The sequence below is a fragment of the Scomber japonicus genome, chromosome 12 (genome assembly GCF_027409825.1).
Source record: "Scomber japonicus isolate fScoJap1 chromosome 12, fScoJap1.pri, whole genome shotgun sequence".
In the NCBI taxonomy this organism is placed as follows: domain Eukaryota; kingdom Metazoa; phylum Chordata; class Actinopteri; order Scombriformes; family Scombridae; genus Scomber; species Scomber japonicus.
Window position 1 is genome coordinate 28,651,755 of NC_070589.1, and position 22,364 is coordinate 28,674,118.

Here is a 22,364-nt window from a genome sequence, read left to right on the forward strand (position 1 = left end):
ACACAGAGAAGTGAATATGTAGAGAAAACCCAGTGGTGTGATTATGTAGGAGTGTGTGTGTGTGTGTGTGTGAGTGAGTGAGTGAGTGAGTGAGTGAGTGAGTGAGTGAGTGAGTGAGTGAGTGAGTGAGTGAGTGAGTGAGTGAGTGAGTGAGTGAGTGAGTGAGAGAGAGAGAGAGAGAGAGAGAGAGAGAGAGAGAGAGAGAGAGAGAGAGAGAGAGAGAGAGAGAGAGAGAGAGAGAGAGAGAGAGAGAGAGAGAGAGAGAGAGAGAGAGAGAGAGAGAGAGAGAGCAGAGAGAGAGAGAGAGAGAGACACTGAGAAACTACATAGGAAAAAAGAAAAAAACACTGAATGGAAAAAAAAAATGAATGAGAGAAAACAATATACAAAGACTATAATGAAGAAAAAGTGAAAGAAAGAAAGACTGAAAGAAAAGTTAAAGAGATGATTTGTGAGTGTTTGTGTGTGTGAATGACATAAAAATCACACTCCATCAACAGAGAGAGAGAGAGAGAGAGAGAGAGAGAGGCAGACAGAGAGAGAGAGACAGAGAGAGGGAGAGAGAGAGAGAGAGAGAGAGAGAGAGAAAGACAGAAAGAGACAGAGAGAGAGAGAGAGAGAGAGAGAGCGAGAGAGCGAGAAAGCGAGAGGACCACACGTGTAGCAACAGTTCCCACACTATAACCTTAACGTCTCGAGTCTTTTTCCCACAACTATCGTAAATGATTCTGGATTCCTTCCATGACCTGGAAACTGCTCCTTCCTAGTCTGTGGTGTTTCTCATCTGGGAAAATTTCTGTTAGCTTTCACGACAGTTGGTTGGACCTGCCATAAAGAAAACAATAGCTCATACATTACATGAATGAGATGGAAGATATATTGTAGTGTGGTACTTTGCGGAATATGGTGAGATTCACTGTGAGTCTGAAACCATAGAATAACGTAGTAAAATCAGCTTTATATTCTATGTGAGTCTGGATTTATAAACTTTAATTCTCTAATTTTGCCCAAAACACAATTGTATTGAAGTTAACCAACCCTTAGTATATACAGGATACAGATGTTGCCCAGAGGTTTAGCATCTGGGTCTTTTTGTTGACCATGTGTGGACCTCACAAAAGAAAAGTAAAGAAGACAGATTAGATGGTTACTGGTGAATCTTGTTTTCCATCATCACATGTGCTGGTGGATTTGTCTCAAACTGTGAGTGAAGCTGACATTTATTCAATGAGAAGGGAGGAAGGAAGAGAGGAAAGGAAAGAAGGAAGGAAGGAAGGAAGGGAGGAAGGGAGGAAGGGAGGAAGGAAGGGAGGGAAGGAGGAAAGAAGGGAAGGGAAGGGAAGGGAAGGGAAGGGAAGGGAAGGGAAGGGAAGGGAAGGGAAGGGAAGGGAAGGAAGGAAGGGAGGAGGGAGGTAAGAGGGAGGAGGGAGGGAGGGAGGGAGGGAGAAAGGGAAAGAGGAAGGGAAGAGAAGGGAAGGAAGGAAGGAAGGATGGAAGGATGGAATGGAGGAAGAAGGAAGGAAGGATGGAATGGAGGAAGAAGGAAGGAAAGGAGGAAGGGAAGAAAAAAGGACAGAGGAACGAAGGTAGGGGGAGGAAAGAAAGAGAGAAGGAGGGAGAGAAAGGAAGGAAGGGAGGAAGGAAGGAAGGAAGGACAGATGGAAGAAAGGAATGAAGGAAGGAATGAAGGAAAGAAGGAACAGTCAAAACAGATGGGGTGAATTTGAAAAGCTGTTTGAGGTTTATTCACTGACTAACTCAATGACTAGTTCAATAAATAAAGCTTTTCATTAAAAACATAAAAAGGTTGTTCAGTTAGCATTCTGGTAGCCAAGAGGTCTGAGATGCTAACCACATAATTGCGATGCTTGAGGAACTTTGTTGAATGACGTCTCTCTTTTCTCTCCTCTTATTTCCTCTTGCCTCTCTATAATTTTCAATAAAGGCAAAAAATGCCCCAACAATATTCAAAATAATAAATAATAAAAAACAAATTTACCTGCACAAACTCACTCAGGAGAACAATGAAAAACCCTTTCCAAAGTATCCACACTATATTCTTCTTTAAAATTAAGAATTACTACTAGTTTCTATCAGAAAACTTCTCATAGTAACTCTGATTAAGTGAAGGAAGTTAACCATCTGTCCTTCCTTCCTTCCCCCCTCCGTCATTCCTTCCTTCCCTTCATTCTTTCCTCCCTCCCTCTTTCTTTCCTCCCCCCTACCTTCCTTCTTTCCTCTGTCCTCCTTTCTTTCCTTCCTCTTTTCCTTTCTCCCTCCCTCCTTCTTTCTTTCCTCCGTCCTTCCTTCCTTTCCTCCCTCCATTCCTTCTTTCCTTTCCTCCCTTCCGTCCTCCTCCTCTCTTACTTCTTCCTTCCTTCCTCTCGTCCTTCCTTCCTCCCTCCCTCCCTCTCTCCTTCTCTCATTCTTTCCTCTCCCCTACCTTCCTACCTTCCTTCTTTCCTCTGTCCTTCCTTCCTTCCTTCCTTCCTTGAATGCTGTGACAAGTCAAAACAATCAAAAGAAAACAAATGCTGATGCTTTGGAGTATAAATGACAAAGTGAAGAAAACCAAAAGATGAAAATGAGGAAGAGAAACCATAGTTGGGGGGTGGGTGGGGGGTCCATTACCTGATTAATTCAACTATGGCCGTTTGAAATGCTCAGAATGACGGTGTGCTGTTAATGCTAAGAGCACGAGCAATCTATCAAAGGGAGCGGCAGTTGACACTTTCTCTCTCCACACCACTAACTTTCATTAACAGCCCCTTAAAAAACACCCCAACTCTCCTTGTCACACACACATACACACACACACACACACACACACACACACACAAGATTTATGACTGGATAGGAAAACTTTGAAGGAGGAGACACAGTATTAACCGTGACCCCGGGGCATTTAATGATCTTATATTCCAGGCACAGTTAGGCCCGCCTCGTCATGTGAGCCCGACGCCATCGATAAAAATGACTTTGACGGGTTTCTGCGGTTACAAAAGACAACTTCAAAATGTCAAGGATTCAGCTTATTCAATACGGCAGACCACCCATGTGTCAATGCTAATCCTTTTAACTGCACATAAAGTGACAACAAATGTGTGTGTGTGTGTGTGTGTGTGTGTGTGTGTGTGTGTATAATATGGGCAGGTTAGGGTGGCATATTGGATATGCAGCAGCACTGAAATGTCAATAAAGCTGAGAAGTCACAGCGCATCACAAAAATAGCAAATTTAGGATAAAGTCAAGAAAGACTGAATGCCACTACAATAAGCTCACAGTGTGACGGCATCCTTGAAAATGTCAAGTTGTCTGTAATAATCCAGACACTTTCGGTCTTATTTCCCCCCTCCCTCGTTTTGATAGATGTGACACCTAGCATTGCATAATCATTGCTGGGAGAAAGTTTGAAAACGTACTTTGCGTCTCAGTCATGAAATATTATTGAATAAAACGGTAATATTCTTTAAAATGTTCCACAACTTCATACCTCATGATCAATGGGTTCGGACAGCTTTCCATCACAAAATCACATATATTATAGTGTTTTGTTTTTTTTTTTAAAGGAGAATGACATCAACTTAAAATACCAAGTACAACACATCATAATTTGTTTTACCAACCATGGTTAAAACCAGTTTAACCAAGTTAGCGGCCTTGATATGCCCGCTAACATGCTAATATTAGCATTCAGCTCAAGACGTAGCTGGATAGATTCTAGTGAAATGAATCCCAATAACTTTAGTCATAATCTGACTCAGTCTAATACAACTAGCACAAGGATACTGCCAAAATGATGCGTGCTAACATGCTAATATTAGCATTCAGCTCAAGACGTAGCTGGATAGATCCCAGTGAAATTAATCCCATTAACTTTAGTAATAATCTGACTCGGTCTAATACAACTAGCAAAAGGATACAGTCAAAATGATGTGTGCGCTAACATGCTAATATTAGCATTCAGCTCAAGATGTAGCTGAGCCAAAGTAAACCCTGAGACTCACCAAGACTGAAGCATATTTCTACACTTCAAGTCTATTTTCTTCCATTTTGGCCACACAGTGAGTGTGTGTTGGGTTCTGAGCTGCTAAAAAGTGAGTGACCTATAGTCAATACAGTCAATGTGTAGACACAGATCATAATAAGCTCATGCTAAGCCTCCTGGTGTAAGAAGCATAGTTTGATCCAGCTAACAATATTTTTTTTCTTTTTCTGGTGTGTAATGAGCAGAACAGCCTCTCAGGATATTCATTTGTAGGCACAGCAGGCGATACATGCACTAAGTACCAGTGAACACAATATTATCAGCAGCTTAATTTTCTAGATTATAAGAAATATCATTATTAGCATCTTATCTCGTGGATGTCAGGAGAAAGGATGGAGAAGCATGGATGTCCCTTGCTGCATGACTAATATCTACCTACAATAATGAAAGAGTGAGCGTCTGAGAAAACCCACTGGCAGACGGAGAGAACATTCAAAAAACCAGCATCACATCATGCTTCGTCGACACATCATGAATCTTGTCGCAGTGTGAGAGTCTTTCCTAAGTTCAGGCTTGTTCACTTGTTCATGACGGGAACACACACACACACACACACACACACACACACACACACACACGCATGCACACTCACAGTAAAACCACTGCAAAATTAGCGCAGCTCTTGAATTTCTGGGCAACGATCATCTTCACTGATGCCAAGCTAACAGACTGGGTGTTGCTTCTGAGTCCAAGTGATGATCAGAGAGTGAGTGAGGGAGAGAGAGAGAGTGTGAGGGAGAGAGAGAGAGAGAGAGAGAGAGAGAGACAGAGAGAGAGAGAGAGAGAGAGAGAGAGAGAGAGAGAGATGGATACAGAGTTGGCAGGCTGTTCAGTTGGCAGGGGTTGATGGTGATGAGGCTTTGATTGGGACTGAGTGTGAGGCCTTCGAGACATGAGAGGGTCAGGCGGTGGCAGCTCTGTTGATCCCACACACACACACACGCACACCTACAGGCACACATCAAAGTTCAATCTCCCTGACGTTCCTACACCAAACGCCCTCACTCACTCATTCACACACACACACACACACACACACACACACACACACACACACACACACACACACACACACACACACACAGACAGACAGACAGACAGTCGCTCAAACACATGACACTCTTCGGGAGCTCTTGACATGATGAAGAGCCACTCTGGGGAGCTAACTTGTGCTCACATCACATTTGGGTAGTGTGACACGGCTCCGCGTTCAACACTCTTTAAAAAAAAAAAACCTGTAACGTCGTTCTCGACACATTCAGCCTGTGTGGTTTGGGGCCGGCTCACACATTTGCATGCTGTTTCATCATGACATTTTGACACACTAAAAACACTAGTGAGGCATGCCATTTTCTGACTTGAAACAAAAAAAAAAAACTTTTAATAATGTATTTGTTGCTAAGTGCTCACTGTGCTGCAATGTTTGCTCAACTGAAGGTTTTTCCACACATCAGCCGTCAGTCAAATAAATGAGTGTCACTGGGACGTATTTCTACTTGTATTTCCTGTTGATGCAATCTGACAAGAAAATATTCATATAAAGATGATTTAGATATTTCTCCCTTCTGTAAATATATACAAGAAATGATCAATTCTACATGTCTTCATTAACCCTCCTGTTGTCCTCGAGTCAAGGAAGGAAGGGAGGAAGAGGGAAGGAAGGGAGGGAGGAAGGAAGGATGGAAGGGAGGAAGAAGGAAGGAAAGGAGGGGTGAAAGAAGTAAAGGAGGAAAAAGGGAGGAAGGAAGAAGGAAGGAAAAGAGGGAGGGGGAAAGGACAGAAGGAAGAAAGGAAGGTAGGGAGAAAGGAAAAGAGGAAGGGAGGAAGGTAGGGGGAGGAAAGAAAGAGAAGGATGGAGGGAGGATGGAATGAAAGGAAAGGAAAGAAGGAGGGAGGGAAGAAGGAAGGACAGAAGCAAGGAAAAAAGGGGAAGGAGGAAGGAAAGAAGGAAGGGAGGAAAGAGAGAGGAAGGAAAGAAATAGAGAAGGAGGGAGGGAGGAAGGACAGATGGAAGGAAGGGAGGAACAGTCAATTTGACCTGGGAGGATGACACGAGGGTTAACTAGGTAGCAAAGCAAGAGTACATCATTTCTACAAAGTGCAGCATGCATCCATGCACAAAAGTTAAAATATATATATATTTGGCATACAAATAGATTCAGAATATAATTAATTTACTAATAAATAAACCAGTGCAGTTTAGAGGAACTTTTTCTTATGAACATTAAGTTTTATAAGTAACATGAGCAAAATATATGTGTTTGTATTTCCAGTGTGAGGTAGGTAGATAGATAGGTAGTCACTTAATTGATCCCAATGGGAAATGTAGGTTTCCAGCAGCTCAATGTAAGCATCAAAGTAATAAAACAACAAATAACAGACAATAAAAAAGACAGTAAGTAGACAAGAGATGTAAGAATAAATAAAACCAATAGCAAGATAAAAAATATATGTAATGTATAAAAGTAATTAAGGATATTAAAATGTGTTGACCTGAATATGGAATTAAGTTAATATCAGTTTGGTTAAAAAACGAAGTTGCTATATTATTAAAAGAGATGAACAAATATATGGTAAGTTAGTCAGTTAAATGGGAGTTATAAATATAAATATCATAAAGAATCTTAACTCTTAACAAACCTAAATATGAACAGCTTATATGATATTAATAACCTCCTGTGATCCAGATCAGTTTCTCTGATAAAGTCCACCTGGCATCATGTGTTCAGATGAGGAAATGTAAAAGCCTGAACCACAAGTCTGCTCTATCAATACTGATTCTTTTTTTTTTGTGCGGATTATTCCTTTAAATTGGGTATGCAATGCAGAGTAGGCACACAGTTGGGTGGAATATATCGCACATCATTATTTTGGAGCGCACAGCTGTGTCTGCCAGCAAACATTGGGAGCGGATCAAACAGGCAGTCAGACGGAGTTTTAATGGAGCAGATCTGATGTGGCCAATATCGAGCCAATCACAGCGCCATAACACTGATGTTCTGACAGTGCATACCAATCATTATCATCTGAGGAGTACTGGATTGTACAGTGTGTATGGATTTGCTGGGGACCATGTGTGCAATTGACTGAATCCTCCCAAGTCTGTGTGAGTACAATAATATATGTGTGTATGTTCCCTATTAATTACTTCAGTGTGTATATCAGTGTGAACTACGCCTGCTTGTAAGAGTTTGCAGTATTTGGCCATGTGCATACTGCTGATTGTTCCACTGGGTGTTTATATGTGTGTGTGTGGCCCTGACTGATTTCCATGAGTGTTTTTGCTTCTCCAGTAGAGAGCTCGAGTGATCCCACCTGTTGAAGACAGAGCCCTGCTGGTTCTTTAGCTATAAAGGAAGCCACGAGGGCCAAAAAGCTTAATTTCAGCAGCCATTTATATACAATGTATGTTTTTTTAGTTTGATTTTAAAACATTGTCTTTATGCTCTACTCCATCACTTTTGCATGTGATGATGTTATCAGGTCATCTTGGCAAATACACACATTTTTAAGAGAAAACGTATTTTTAAATTAAGGGTATGGGACATTTTAAAAAATCGAGCCCCTCGACTCAGATTGACGTAGACAAACAAAATTCGGTACACATATGTATTGTGTAAAGACGCACAAAAAAGTCTCTTGGACCCATACCCTCACTCCAACAGGAAGTCGGCCGTTTTGTATCAAATCTGTGTTTTTGGCGCCATTTTGGCGTTTTCCACACATCGTATTTGAGCAAACTCCTCCTAGAGATTCAATCTGACGACTTCAAATTCACTCAGAAACATCTTGAGACATTGGAGATTAAAAGTTATCAAAAACTTTCTGATTAGGGATTTGGTTGCTTGGTGGCGATGTGAGGAATTTTGCCGTTTCGCCATTAAACAGGAACTGCTGGCCAAATGGAGGTACTGCAACCCGTAGAAGATTAAGGAAATTGAAGACAGAGCACTGCTGGTTCTTTAGCTATAAGGAAGCCACAAGGGGCAAAAAGCTTAATTTCAGTAGCCATTTACACAAAATGTATGGTTTTTAGTTTGATTTTAAAACAGTGTTTTACACACATTTTTAGGAGAAACCTTATTTTAGAATTAAGGGTATGGGACATGGGCCTTTACCACACAATGAGGTTTTTATGAAAGATGAAATGGAGCCTAAAATGTTTGTCTCTTGCACGTCCCCCTACTATACTGCTGTGGCTAATCAGCTCTATTCTAATACACAAACGTACCTTTTTCAATTTGTTGAATTTGTCTGAAATTTAAAAGATATTTAGGAATCTTAAAATCTGTCAAATCTTGCTTATTGAAAACTTCTGACTACTGTATCTCTCTCTCTTCATTCCTCTCACCCATGTCATCATTTCTCATCATCTTTTGCCACTTCTTTGTTCATTTTCTATCAAATTTTTCCATTATATCTTCTGCTTTTTTACTTTTAAAACCTTCCACCTACTCACTCAATCCCTCTCTTTCTCCTTTAAAAGCATCAGACTTCCATCAGTCTCTGTCATTCACTTAGCAACAATCTTATTTAGTTTTTCTTTCACTACCCCTCACTCTTACTATTCCATATACTGCACCATACTCTTATCCACTTCCTTCCCTCTTTCCCCCCCCCCCCTCTCTCTCTCTCTCCATCTCTGTGGACCTCATTACTCTCCTCTCTCAGAGTCACAGTCACTATTTTCCCTTTCCTGTCACTGCCACTTTTGCTAATGTGACATTCATATAACATTACTGGCTGGGCTCATAGGCTTCCCAACCATTCAGATGGAGGGAGGGCAGACAAAATGACCTGGACATGGAAGCCAGTGCTAATGGGGGTTGAGAAAGAGAGAGGAAGTATGTGGGCTTTACGGTACATTAACAGTATAAGTGTGCATGTGTGTGGCATACACAGTTTCTGTCAGTTTAACTGTGAGGAAGTGTTTGACAAGTAAAATGTTAGAGGCTGCAGAGAGAGAATGAATAACAGGGAAAGTTGTTTAGGAGCCTAATTAAGGTTTCCTCACACTCTTTGCACTTGTGGCTACACGGTTCAGGCTGCTGCTGTTCATCTGTCTCTCTCTTAAGTACTACCACCACAATTTTTTCTTTGAGGTGCATCCAGCTCTCCCAAAAGTTGTAACACATCATTATGGTTGACCCACGTGTTAATAGAAACACTCAATTTGCTCTGCCTGCTACCACATGGAGCCAAAACACAAAAACTCGCACTTGCATATAAGTTCAAATCAGCTGTTTGGATTCGATATTGATCAATGTGACTTTGACAGATGCATCTCAGCTGTCACATGATCTCTAATCCACACATACTGTATATCTAGTTTAGGAGAGTTTGTGCCAATGGACAGATAACACAGTAACCCCCCCCCCCCCCGATTCATTACATTCTGCAACAACAATACTAGATAAGCTCTGTACACACAGTACACGTTCTTCCTACACTGTTTTTATGTTGTCCCCAAAACAAATCTACAACCGAAATGTCTTTTAACGAGACTTACAATCTACTTAAGCTTTTCTGCAGAAGACTATGGTTACCTTTCCAGTACATTTTGAATGTGCATGACAAATTATTAAGTTTAACATACAGTAGCGAAATATCTTTAATATTGGATTTAAAGTCAGTTTTATGAAGCTTTTCTGTCTTACTTCTCTGTAAAAACACTTTGCAACAAGCTGGTTGGGTAAAAGCCAAGTTAAGACAAATTTTACATCAAAAAAAGCAAAAAAACCCCTCCAAAGTTGAGTTGTCTTACCTGAACATGTCCCCGAGTCCTTTCAGCATGCCCTTCTTGGCTTTTCCCTTGTCTTTCTCCTTCCCTCCTTCCTGCTGCTGCTGCTTCTTCTTCTCCTTCCCTCCCTTGTCTTTGTCTTTCTTCTTCTCCTCTTTGGTGCGGTTGGTGCCGTTGACCAGCGGTTTCTCGGTGCCGGACAGCGGCGTCTGGTCGGCCATTGTGGACACAGAATCTCTCCCCGATCTGGAACTCTCCTCTGTGTCCTCCTCCACTGGAGACAAAGACAGAGTCGTAAAGGAAGAGAGAAAAGAAATGCGGTGGTGGGAGAAATAGAGAAAACCATCTTTTTAACAATTAATAAGTTATTTCAAGTGGAACTATAACACATAAAAATCAATGTCTAATAAATGATAATCCATAAGTAAAATGGAAATGTGCAATTATATCTCCGAAGCTTCAAAACGAGCCTAATATAATTTAACTACATATTAAAAGTGACTGAGGAGCTCTGTTCCAAAATGGTCACCATTAAAAGACACAGACACTTTAAAACAGAAGAAGAAGAACATTGATTACAATTTGATGACACTATAGGATAAAGGACTCGATATTCCCAATGATATATTAATAGTAGATGTATTTTGTCTTATCGCACTGATACCTGTCTTACCTGTATTTCTCATGACCAATAAAAAAAAATAGAGAGCTGCTTAACGCTAACAGGGCGCTATCCTACCATAATGGTACATTGATAATCCTGACTCGACCTCTTTAACGTGCCTCATATTGACATTGTGATGGATTTGATATCTATCTCAGTGATTTGCCATTGCCACAAGCACTGATAATAAAAAACATGAGCATTAGTCTGAGGGCTGTCACTGCCATGCATCGGTTCGGAAGCCATTCAGGATTTTAGTGGCTGACATTTCATGACTTTTAATAAGGGACCTTTGTTATGAATGACCTTTGCTTTGTTAGAGAGCATCGTTTTAGTAACCCATAATGCAATATCAGTGAAGTCATCAACGTGTGATTTCACTGATCAGATGTATTTGAGGAGTTACAGGGAGACTGAGGTTGGCGTTCCTTGCTGAAGGACACTGACAGGCGTCCCAGCTGCTGACGGATGTGAAACCTGTGATTTTACAGAAAGAGGAGAGTCTCGTTAAACACCGGGGCGAAGGTCAGGAACATCGGATATCTTACGTGTCTCCATGCCCTCATCGTCCTCTTCCGTGGCAGCCGGTCGGTCGTAGGATTTGTCAATGGCTGCTCTGAAGCTCTCGTTGCAGCCTCGCCCCCTGATGATACGAGGGCGGGGCCGGTGGAAGGGAAGGTCTCCGTTGAGGGTTACCTCAGCAACAGCGGTCTGGAGGCTCTCGAGTGAGCTGGACTTCTTCAAGCCTAGGGATGGTCCTACATCCTTTGTTGAGGAACCTGATAGGATGATAGAGAGGTTGGTACTGTAGTAAAATGAACTAACACTTCGGATCAAACCTACCCGGCCTACTGTGACGGCACTATTAATAATAACTTAATCAACATCCTCTACACACCAATTTTCTATTCGACACCAATCACCACTAACCAACTACCAAGCCATTCCTATAACTTTAAACAGCAGAAAAGGGAATCTCAGGCAACTCTTTGGGGATAATAACATATAGTCTTCAATATCTACATCTGCATATTGAACCCTATAGATTACCAGCTCATTACACTACGGAAACTTTGGTAAAAGCAAACTGGAAGTATCGATGTGACTGAACTTTTAAGCAAATATTGAGTTCTCTATTTAGGCTGTCCAAAAATGTGGACCGACTTCTTAATTATACGTTCTTACCAATATATGTAGACCTAGATCAGTTTTCTAATCTATTCTACTGTGTATAACAAAAAGCAGACGTCCCATACACTAAAAACCTACAAACTAGATTCACTTCCACTCCAATGGATTAAAACACATCTTGACATAACAGTAAAGGACCAGTGTGTAGGATTCAGAGGCATCTAGCAGGGATGTGGCAGATTGCAACCAACTAAATACCCCTTAGCCCACCCTTCTTTTTTAAGTGTGTAGAAGAAAAACTCAAAAGAACCAGTATTAAGTTTGTGAGATCTGGGCTACTGTAGAAACATGGCAGCCTCTATTTAAGAGGACCCGCTCCCAATTTATATATAAAGGTCTGATTCATTCTAAGGTAAAAAAAAAGACAACAATTCATATTTTCATGACATTATACACTAATAAAAACATACTATATTCCAATTCTACCATGTCCGTTCTGCTAGATGTCACTAAAGTCTACACACTGCATCTTTACCCCATCATATCGAATAGTACAATAACAGCTGACAACATCTGTCTAGAATTAATACATCCACATTGACCTTGGCTATTATTGAATCTAGGCTTAAAATATGTCTCAAGGATGACAAAGGATGATGCAGTCAGTGCAAGAGGAACATTATCTTGAGTGTTGTTTTACAGAATGACTCAACAGGATGATTTAAGAGGATGGGAGTGTGAGGATAAGAGAGAGAAAGAGAGAGAGAGAGAGAGATCTTACAGTACAGTACACACAACTGACTAAGCAATATATTTCACAACGAGCCATTTTCTGCCAATTCCGAATGACCAACAACAACTAAAGCTGTCCAAGTATGACCTCAGAGCCTTTCTCAGTGTTTCTGCTGTGACTTTATCTTCCTGCAGCAATGTTGAGTAATATTTTGTGTGTGTGTGTGTGTGTGGAGGAGTCTGGGATTTTGCCAAACTCACAAAGACCCTCAAGGTGAGGGCCCACTGCAAATAACGTCAGCACGGACGGTAAATGTAACAATGCATCATTATCAGGCGCTGCATCCTCTAGCTTTCTATTTATCCCCTATTGGTGTTTGTTTTAGTTTGCTTTTTTATTGTAGCATGGCATTTCTAACTAATACTATTGAAGAGATGGTGCTTCTCTTTCTTTATACAGAACAACAGAGAGGAAGACGATAGAGATGTATTGACAAAAAGCAATGTCAGACTCGCCCACTACTACATCATTGATTCCCCTTCATGAACCAGGTGTGTATTGATAATAACACACACACACACACACACACACACACACACACACACACACACACACACACACACACACACACACACACACACACACACACACACACACACACACACACACACACACACACACACACACACACACGACACAAAACATCTGTCTCCACCACACAGAGGAAGAAAATCCACTATAGTTATAAAGCAACTCAGACAAAAACATACCACATTTAAAAACTGGCTACTGCTGCTTTCACCAAGAAGGAAGGTGATCAATTGTGTGTATTTGTGTGTGAGTGTGTGTGTGTGTGTGTGTGTGTGTGTGTGTGTGTGTGTGTACGTGTGACATTCCTCCCGACTGACTACAAATTTCATTACAAGATGTAGCTCTGAATGAAAATAACCATCAGCAAAATAGGAGAAACATGACAGTTTAATTAAACTAAGGCTATTCGTACAGTGGTGCGGGCATAATTTTTGTTCCCATATGGCACCTTTCACAGACTGTGGACATGTACAGTGGATAATAAATGAAAGAAGATAAGGTGTGTGTGTGGAGTTATGAAGGTAAATGGAAGGAGTCCTAATCTCCCGGGTGGTGTCACTTTACAGCTACTGTAGCAATAAGGTTTGCAAAAAAACACACACACACACAAAGCTTTGACGGACTGACATGTGGTGTCATGTGGGAGGGAGATAATGAAGGAAGGAAAGAGTAGAAGAAGAGGAAGAGTGTGGTGCAAACTTTGGAGTGAAGTAGAGTGGAGGGGAGGGGTGAAGACAGAAAGAAAGGTGAAATAAAGAAGTAAAATAAAGAGAATATAAGTGCTATGAGGACAAGGCTGCCCCCAAACTGTTGAACTCTCTTCCTCCCGCTCCTTCGTTCCTCTCCCACAATTGACAGTTTTAAGAAAAACCTTAAAAAACGTACTTTTACTCCCTACTAGCTTTTAACTGTGTCAAACTGTCACTATGTATTTTATGACCATGCATTATTATTTCTGATATCTGTGTTTTCTATTTTTTTGTGTTCTTCCTTTGTACGAAGCACCTTGAATCAACCGTGTTGTGTTTAACCCTCCTGTTGTCCTCAGGTCAAGGAAGGACAGGAGGAAGGGATGAGGAAGGGAGGAAGGGAGGAAAGAAGGAAGGAAGGAAGAAAGGAAGGAACGAAAGAAGGAAAGGAGTAAGGAGGGAGGGAGGGGGTAAGGAAGGAAGGAAGGAAAGGAGTAAGGGAGGAAGGAAGAGAGTAAGGGAGGAGGGAAGGAAAGGAGTAAGGAGGGGGGGGAGTAAGGAGAAGGAAGGAAGGAAAGGAGTAAGGAGGGAGGGAGGAAGGAAAGGAAGAAGGAAGGAAGGAAGGAAGAAAAGGAGTAAGGAGGGAGGTAGGAAGCAATGAACGATGGAAGGAAGTGAGGAAAGCAGTATGGAAGGAGGACGGAGCAAAGAAAGAGGGAGGAAAGAGGGAACAGTCAAAAGAGAGGAGGGTCAATTTGACCCGGGAGGACGACAGGAGGGTTAAGGTGCTATATAAATACACTGAAATATTAATGTGTATAGGTTTGTGGCTGAAAAAAGCCCCCATACAAATACACCATGTACTCCCAGCTAAGTCATTTTAACTAAAACACATGTAAAACACAGCTGTTTGCAGGTTGCCTAGCGATGAGGTAATGTGTGTTTCTGTGGCTATGTAACCTTGTTTTAGACCATTCATAAACCCAGCTTACATGTAAGGCTGCATTCACAGTTCACACCAAACACCCAGTACTGTGAGTCCTTCCCACAGTGGTGTGCAGACGTGTGGGTGTGTTTATATGTGCTTCAGTTGTGAAACAATGAGAAAATATAACGTTTTATTCCTCAGATTCACTCCTTTGTTCTTTTGGTTGCACGGTTGCACTCCCTCTCTCTCTTCATTCGCTCTCTAGCTCAATCTACCACCACCGCTGCTGCTGCTGCTCTCTCCCCTCAGTTCAATTGAAATTCAAATACTGTAAGCTTTATTGGCAAGACAGATCAGAAATCTATATTGCCAAAGCAGGACAGAACATTATTAGCATTGACAGATGATTTGAAATAAATATACAATATGCAAATATCAACAAAATAAAATACAGTAAAAAGCTCTTTCTCTCTTTTTCTCATCTTTTATAAAATGAGTCAGAGAGACAAAAACAAATCTAATTTTACTTTTGACATTATCAAACAAAGAGGAAGGAAGGAAGGACAGACAGACATACGGAAGAAAGGAAGGAAAGAAGGAAGGACATATGAAGAAAGGAAGGAAGGACAGATGGAAGGAAGGAAGGAAGGACATATGAAGAAAGGAAGGAAGGACAGAAGGAAAGAAAGAATGAAGGACAGATGGAAGAAAGGGAGGAAGGAAGGACGGACAGACAGAAATACGGAAGGAAGGAAGGAATGAAGGAAGGACATATGAAGAAAGGAAGGAAGGACAGATGGAAGGAAGGAAGGAAGGAACGAATGAGGGAAAAACGGAAGGTAGGGAGGAAGGACAGATGGAAGGAAGGAAGGAACGAAGGAAGGAATAAGGGAAAAAAGGAAGATAGGGAGGATGGACAAACGGAAGGAAGGAAGGAAGGTAGGAAGGAAGGAAAAGAACACAGGAGGGAGAGTGGGCCGGATTGCTCCTCTCGGCGGGCCGGTTCTGGCCCTCGGGCCGCATGTTTGACACCCCTGTTCTACTCCATGCTACATGTGAATCAACTATGTGCTGATAGCCTTGTTTGCTTGTAGGCAATAAAAAAGGCAAGTTAAGAGTTCCTTATAACTTTGAAGGAAATAACATAGCTGTTTAAAATAAATAGATCAATCAATCAAACTGAATATTTGTGACATTTATTTTTAAAAATGTACTAGACTCCATTTTTTGTGGTTATTCCAAAAGCATAATGTACTTGGCTTTCATGAAGCAAAGGATAAGATGCATAAAATCAATTAGAGGTAAAATACATCGAATTCTATTCAAATGACCCGCTGGGCTGTAGAATCATCTCAAAATGCGAGTCTGGAAACAAGCGCCCCCCCCCCCCTCCCACCAAGCTTCTTGTTTACAGTAAGATTGACTGAAAAATGAATAAAGACAGAAAATAAATAAAAAAATAAAAATAGAAAATTGAATACATGCAGAGTGAACAACCTGGTGAGTTGGCGGCCTCCCATTCATTCTCATCAGCCTGTCCTGTCCCCTTAACGTCTCACTGAGAGCTGGGCTGATAGGCTTTTCACGCTGCACACCCTTTTCTATTTAAAGGCTTTACACCCAGCACCATTCACTACAGTCACACTTCAGTGGTAGGCTTTAAAAAAAAAAAAAAAAAAAAAAAAAAAAAAAGGATAATTTACACTGTGTTGGAGATCTAACAAACGGCATTTAGACACAAACATGAAAAACTTTTTTTGACTTACAAATAACCTTACAGCTTTTATTGTGAAGTGTTGAGTTCAGTCAGGCCTACCCAGAAACAATATGAAGGAAATTTGGAAGAGAATACAATTATTAAAGAGGAAACAATGCCATTTTTTTCTTTTACTATTACTATTACTATTGCTATTATTATTATTCTTCATAGTACATTATTATTACTGTTACTGTACTGTGGATAATAATGGTATGATATGGTGGTGGTGTATTTGTTATATACATGTAGTGACATTTTATATTGTATCATGTTGTATATATTAAGATTGATAACATTACTTAGTATTACTACTGTTATTACTCTAATTATTATTATTACTATTGTAATTATTATTGATATTAATATCATTATGATTGGCATTACATGATATGCTTTGTGGTATTTGTGTGGGTACTGTGGGTTTACAGGAATGATGGTTGGGTTGGTTGGTAATTGAGAGTCTTATGCATGCTGTATGTGATTGTGATTGTGTTGTTGTGTAGTAATATATGTTTTATGTTGGACCCTCTTGAAAACGAGATGGTTCATCTCAAGGGGATATCCATTAATAAAATTCAAAAAAAAAAAAAAAAAATTAAATCTTTTGCATTTAGTTTTTGGGACAAATACACTAAATTTTGAAATAATCAGGATTGGCTACACATCTAAATGAACGGTGTCTGACAGACATTTAAGAAGGCAGCTAAACAGATTATTTCAAACCTGGCAGCCGCTCAGTCAGTTCTTAATAATCTGCATCAGCGTGTTTGGACAGTGACACCACTATTCATCTGCAGATAAACGTTATCCTACAAAGTTAAGCTTTTGACAGCGCTTATAATAACAAATGCAGAGCAATCATGAAAGCAGCTGGCCAGCAGAGGTTAGATTGGCGATGACACCCGACTCAGCTGGAAGTGACAGCGGCAGGGTTATTGATTCAGTCTGTATAAAAGGATATCACCTGTCATCTCATTTCACTGCCTCTGTTATCTCAGTACAGTAACGCTCTGTAATTGACAATCATGCTTAATGTTTTTCTCTTTGATGAGGTTTGTCGCTGTGTGTCTGCAAAGGTTACGCAGACATGACGGATCATATACTGGAAAATATCATGAAATGTAAAGTTTTGTTATTTAAATATTAAGAGATTACTAATAAGGTGCTTTTTAAAGTTAAATGGGCTGCTTTAACAGAAAAGAATTTACAGCAGGGGTGTCAAATATGCGGCCTGTGGCCCAGAACCGGCCCGCCGAGGGGTGCATTCCGGCCCACTTTCCTTCCTGTGTTCTTTTCCTTCCTTCCATCTGTCCTTCCTACCTTCCTTTTTTCCTTCCGTCTGTCTGTCCTTCCTACCTTTCTTGGTTCCTTACTTTGGTCCTTCCTTCCACCTGTCCTTCCTTCCTTCCTTCCTTCCTTCCTTTCATCTTCCCTCCCTTCCTTCCTTCCTTACTTCTAGTCTTCTCTTCTCTTCCTTCCATCTGTCCTTGGTCCCTGTCTTCCTTCCTTCCTGTATTCTCTTCCTTCTCCTCCTTCTTTTCCTTCCTTTTAGTGATCTGGCCCACATCAGATCAAATTGTGCTGTTTGTGGCCCTTGAATGAAAATGAGTTTGACACGCCTGAACTAAATATTCACATTCTTTGTTAAAACCTTTTTACAACATATAATAAATCCTGGTGAGGAGGTGTCATGTGACTTATCCATGTTGTGGTTTACACACCAGTCAATTTTATAATCAGGTTGGGAAGTAAAGTTAGGTTAATTATTTGATCTTTCTGAAACAAGATTCCCTGTTATTGTAAAGTGGATCAATGTTTCTCAGTAAGTAGGAGACTGACATTCAAACTCTGAGGAAGTGATTAAGTCACAGATTAGTATGACCTTAATTTGCTCGATACCAACTGAGACAATTACTTTGCTTTGATTCAGAAGCGATCTATAAAATAAATGATAGGCAAAATTGATAATACATTAATCAAGATAATGAAATTGGTGGCTGGTTGGCCTGTTTTATATCTTCTTGCTACTACTTTCCTTTTTTTTAGGTTATTATACTATTACGTAGAGCTGCAGTACAATTAGACCTTGCTGTCTCTGCTTTTTAATGATTTTGGGATGGTGGTGCAGTTTAGTGTTTTTTTATAGGTCTGATTAAAAAGTACAATTTATTAAATTACCAATTGTAGTAAAGGGTTATATAAAAAGTTTTACAAATATAAAGTCTGTAAATCAGAGGTGTCAAACTCATTTTCATTCAAGGGCCACATACAGACCAATTAGATCTCATGTGAAGAGAAGACAAGAAGGAAGGAAAGGAAGGAAGGAAGGGAAGATGGAAGGGAGGAAGGAAGGAAGGGAGCAAGGACAGATGGAAGAAGGAAACTGGGCCGGATTGGACCTCTCGGCGGGCCGGTTCTGGCCCACGGGCCGCATGTTTGACACCCCTGATTTAAATAGTCCAGGCTTGTCCTCCATCACTGATAAAGTCCACATCCAACATGTGGCGGAGGCTTGTGTCAACAAACTTCTCAGCCAATCACAGCTCAGACGAGGAGGACGACAACATCCCATCTCTCAGAGCTGTCACAGTCTTCAGTTTCAGCAGGACGCTTGTGTTTGGGCTTCGGTAAATGGACCATGGATCATTTATACTTACTGGAGAGTGCTGATTTTTTTTTTTTTTTTAAGTTGGTAAAGTGACACCAGAGGCCCACAAAGTGAAAATAAACCCGGGGCACTTAGAAAAACAGGGAGAAATCTATTAGCCTAAAACATTAGGGGGGAAATGGATAGGTATTCAATTCCAGCTGGAATAACACCTATCATTCCCATAAATACCCAACTTAAAATAAGACGAAAAAAAGTAGACGATGAAACCGATCTGCTGCTGGTGAAATTAGATCAGAGGTGTCAAACAAGGGCCACATACTGCCCAATTTAAACTCACGTGGGCCGGATCATTAAAAAGATGGAAGCAAGAAAGGAAGGAAGGAAAGAAGGAAGGACAGAAAGATGGAAGGAAGGAAGGATGGAAGGAAGAAAGGGAGGAAGGACAGAAAGATGGAAGGAAGGATGGAAGGAAGAAAGGGAGGAAGGACAGATAGAAGGAAGGAAAAGAAGGAAGAGAAGACAGGAGTGAAAGATGGAAGGAAGGAAGGAAGGAAGGAAGGAAGGAAGGAAGGAAGGAAGGATGGAAGGAAGAAAGGGAGGAATGACAGATAGAAGGAAGGAAAAGAAGGAAGAGAAGATAGGAGTGAAAGACGGAAGGATGGAAGGAAGGAAAATAAGACAGAAGGAAGGAAAGAAGGAAGGAATGAAAGACAGAAGGAAGGAAGGAAAGAATGAAAGACAGAAGGAAGGAAGGAAGGAAGGAAGGAAGGAAGGAAAGAAGGAAGGAAGGAAAGAAGGAAGAAAAAGAAGACATGAAAGAAGGAAGGAAGAACGACAAATATGACATGAAAGAAGGAAGGGAGGAATAAGGAAAGTGGGCCGGATCGGACCCCTCGGCGGGCTGTATCTGGCTCACGGGCCGCATGTTTAACATCCCTGAATTAGATCATTTCAGAATTTCACTGTAAAGGCAAAATCAGTCTGACCAAAAACAATGGTGCCTAATTAAAGAAAATGATATGATGTGCAGTGAAGACAGCTTGATTATCACTACCACAAGAAACAATTACTGCCATATTGTTGTCTGCTGTGTAATGAGGGTGTTGCAGCTTTAATTGGTTTAATTGGAGACCAGTATGAATCGCATCGATACCAATAGAACTCATTTGCTTGAAAAGAAGTCTTGGATGGGGAAGGAGGATTTTGTAATTTAGATACTGTATGTTACTACCTGCAGCAAATAAGACATGATTAGAGCTGAAACTATTAGTAGACTAATCAATTAGAGGATGAAATAAAAATAAATGGCTATAATTTTAACTGTTTCACTGATTTTTCAAGCAAAAAAACACAAATAAATCCTCCAGTTCCAGCTTTTCAAATGTAAGGATTTTGTTTTTTCTCTATATTATGTCAGAATAAATGGATTATTTTTCATTTTTTGGACTATAGGTTGGACAAAACAAGATATTTGGAGATGTTATCTTGGGCTATGGGTGTTACTACCTGCCTGTTTAAACTGCAGCAAATATAAACTATTAGTGGACTAATCAATTAGAGGACCAAAATCAAATAAATGGCTACAATTTTGACTGTTTCAGTGATTTTTCAAGCAAAAAATACTAATTTTTTTTTCAAATGTAAGGATTTTTTCCCCTCTATCTTATGTCAGGATATTATTTTTCATTTTTGGACTATTGGTTGGACAAAACAAGATATTTGGAGATGCTATCATTGGGCTTTTTTTAAATAATTTACAGACTAAACAATCAATTAGAGGATGGAATAAAAATAAATGGCTATAATTTTAACTGTTTCAGTGATTTTTTAAAGCAAAAAACACAAAAAAGTCCTCCAGTTCCAGCTTTTCAAATAGAAGGATTTTGTTTTTTCTCTATTTTATGTCAGGATAAATGGATTATTTTTCATTTTTGGACTATTGGTTGGACAAAACAAGATATTTGGAGATGTTATCTTGGGCTCTGGAAAATTCATGGATAGTTTTTTTTTATAATTTACAGACTAAACAATCAATCATCTTTAATTAATTGTAAGAAAACTTAACCAAACCTCGACCAGAAATGTAGATAATCACAATTGATCATATGGATCATTTTTGTAATATTCATGGCTTCATAATAGAAAAGCACTGAGTGTGTATTTTGTGACTTGGGTATTACAACTTGTTGGATTTAAAACAATAAATCCAGGTTGTTCTCTTTTCCTAGTTCTTATCGAATTATGCAATGGCTCCACTTATCCATCTGCTGCAACCATTTGGCAGATTTACCTAATAAAATATGCACCAAACAATCTCTTCTTTGCTGACTCATGATATTACATGACAGAAAGTTGGAGACGGTCTCCTCTCCATCTTATAGTTGCCAACAGAGCGTTAAGAAGATTTTGACTAAAGTATTAAAATACTGATGGAACTTTAAAGTTGTATTTTTCTATTTTTCACACCTTTCCTCTCTATTCATGTCTTCACGTGTTATAACTGAGTGAGTTTTCACAACCGCACCTACACGTTAATGTAAAAAGCCCCCCGACACAGCTTCACTCTAAACCTTCTCCTCTCTCACTTTCTCTCATTTCTCATTTCCCGTCTTCCTCAACACGTCTTCCTTCACCGAGATTTGTCCTTTTTGTCCAAGTCGCTGACTTCTGAGGCAGGCCCTCTATTCAGTCGAGGCGACAGTGAAAATACACAAGACTTGACAATGACGGATGACTCGCTGTCAGCTCGCTGCCTTAACCAAGGACAGAGTGCTTCTCTACTCTCCCTCTCTCCGCTCACACATGCATACATTCCTCATACACGCACACACACACACACACACACACACACACACACACACACACACACACACACACATACACACACACACAAAACAATTAGTGCTACTGTCGCATCTGAAGCAAATGGGAGAAAATCAAATCTGTAGTCACCCAACTGCTTTCACAACCATGTTCAGCTGCGACCTCAAACTGTGGCGAAGACTGCAAGACTTCACTCTGCAGACTGACAAATGTGTCTTGTCAAGCACGAGCCCGAACACAGAAGCACAGGGAACAACTACATAAACATCATCTCTAACTAATCCGTTTGCAGATCAATATGTGCAGTTTTTAACGTCCCGCATTGCTGTTCCTGTACATTTATGTCATGTTATTACCGATCACTGACATTTGCAGCTACATATGTTTTTTCCAGGAAGTTTCATAATCTATTGTCAAGTAATAAAAACAAGAATCCAGTTTACATCTTTTGATAGAAAGAGTAAATGAGACAGCAAAGACAGATGTGAGATGATATGAAGGACTTGGACTAGAAGGGTATATAAGCTGGTTTGATCAAATGAACCAAAATACTAACTCACACCTACCCCTTTTCCACCGAGCTGGAGCTGGTGCTGGTTCGGAGCCAGAGCCTGACTAAGCACCGGTTCTTTGCTTTACCACCGCCA

General features: G+C 40.4%; 1 protein-coding gene across 1 annotated transcript in view; it reads right to left on the minus strand.

Moving 5' to 3' along the window:
- The window catches only part of LOC128369481 (partitioning defective 3 homolog), a 328,222-nt gene that overhangs the window by 82,674 nt on the left and 223,184 nt on the right, over positions 1 to 22,364 (minus strand). Inside the window, exons 19-20 of the mRNA XM_053330529.1 lie at positions 11,001 to 11,231; positions 9,813 to 10,062 (exon numbers count right to left, since the gene is read on the minus strand). Coding sequence (XP_053186504.1) covers positions 9,813 to 10,062; positions 11,001 to 11,231 — 481 coding nt within the window. The remainder of the gene's footprint in view (positions 1 to 9,812; positions 10,063 to 11,000; positions 11,232 to 22,364) is intronic.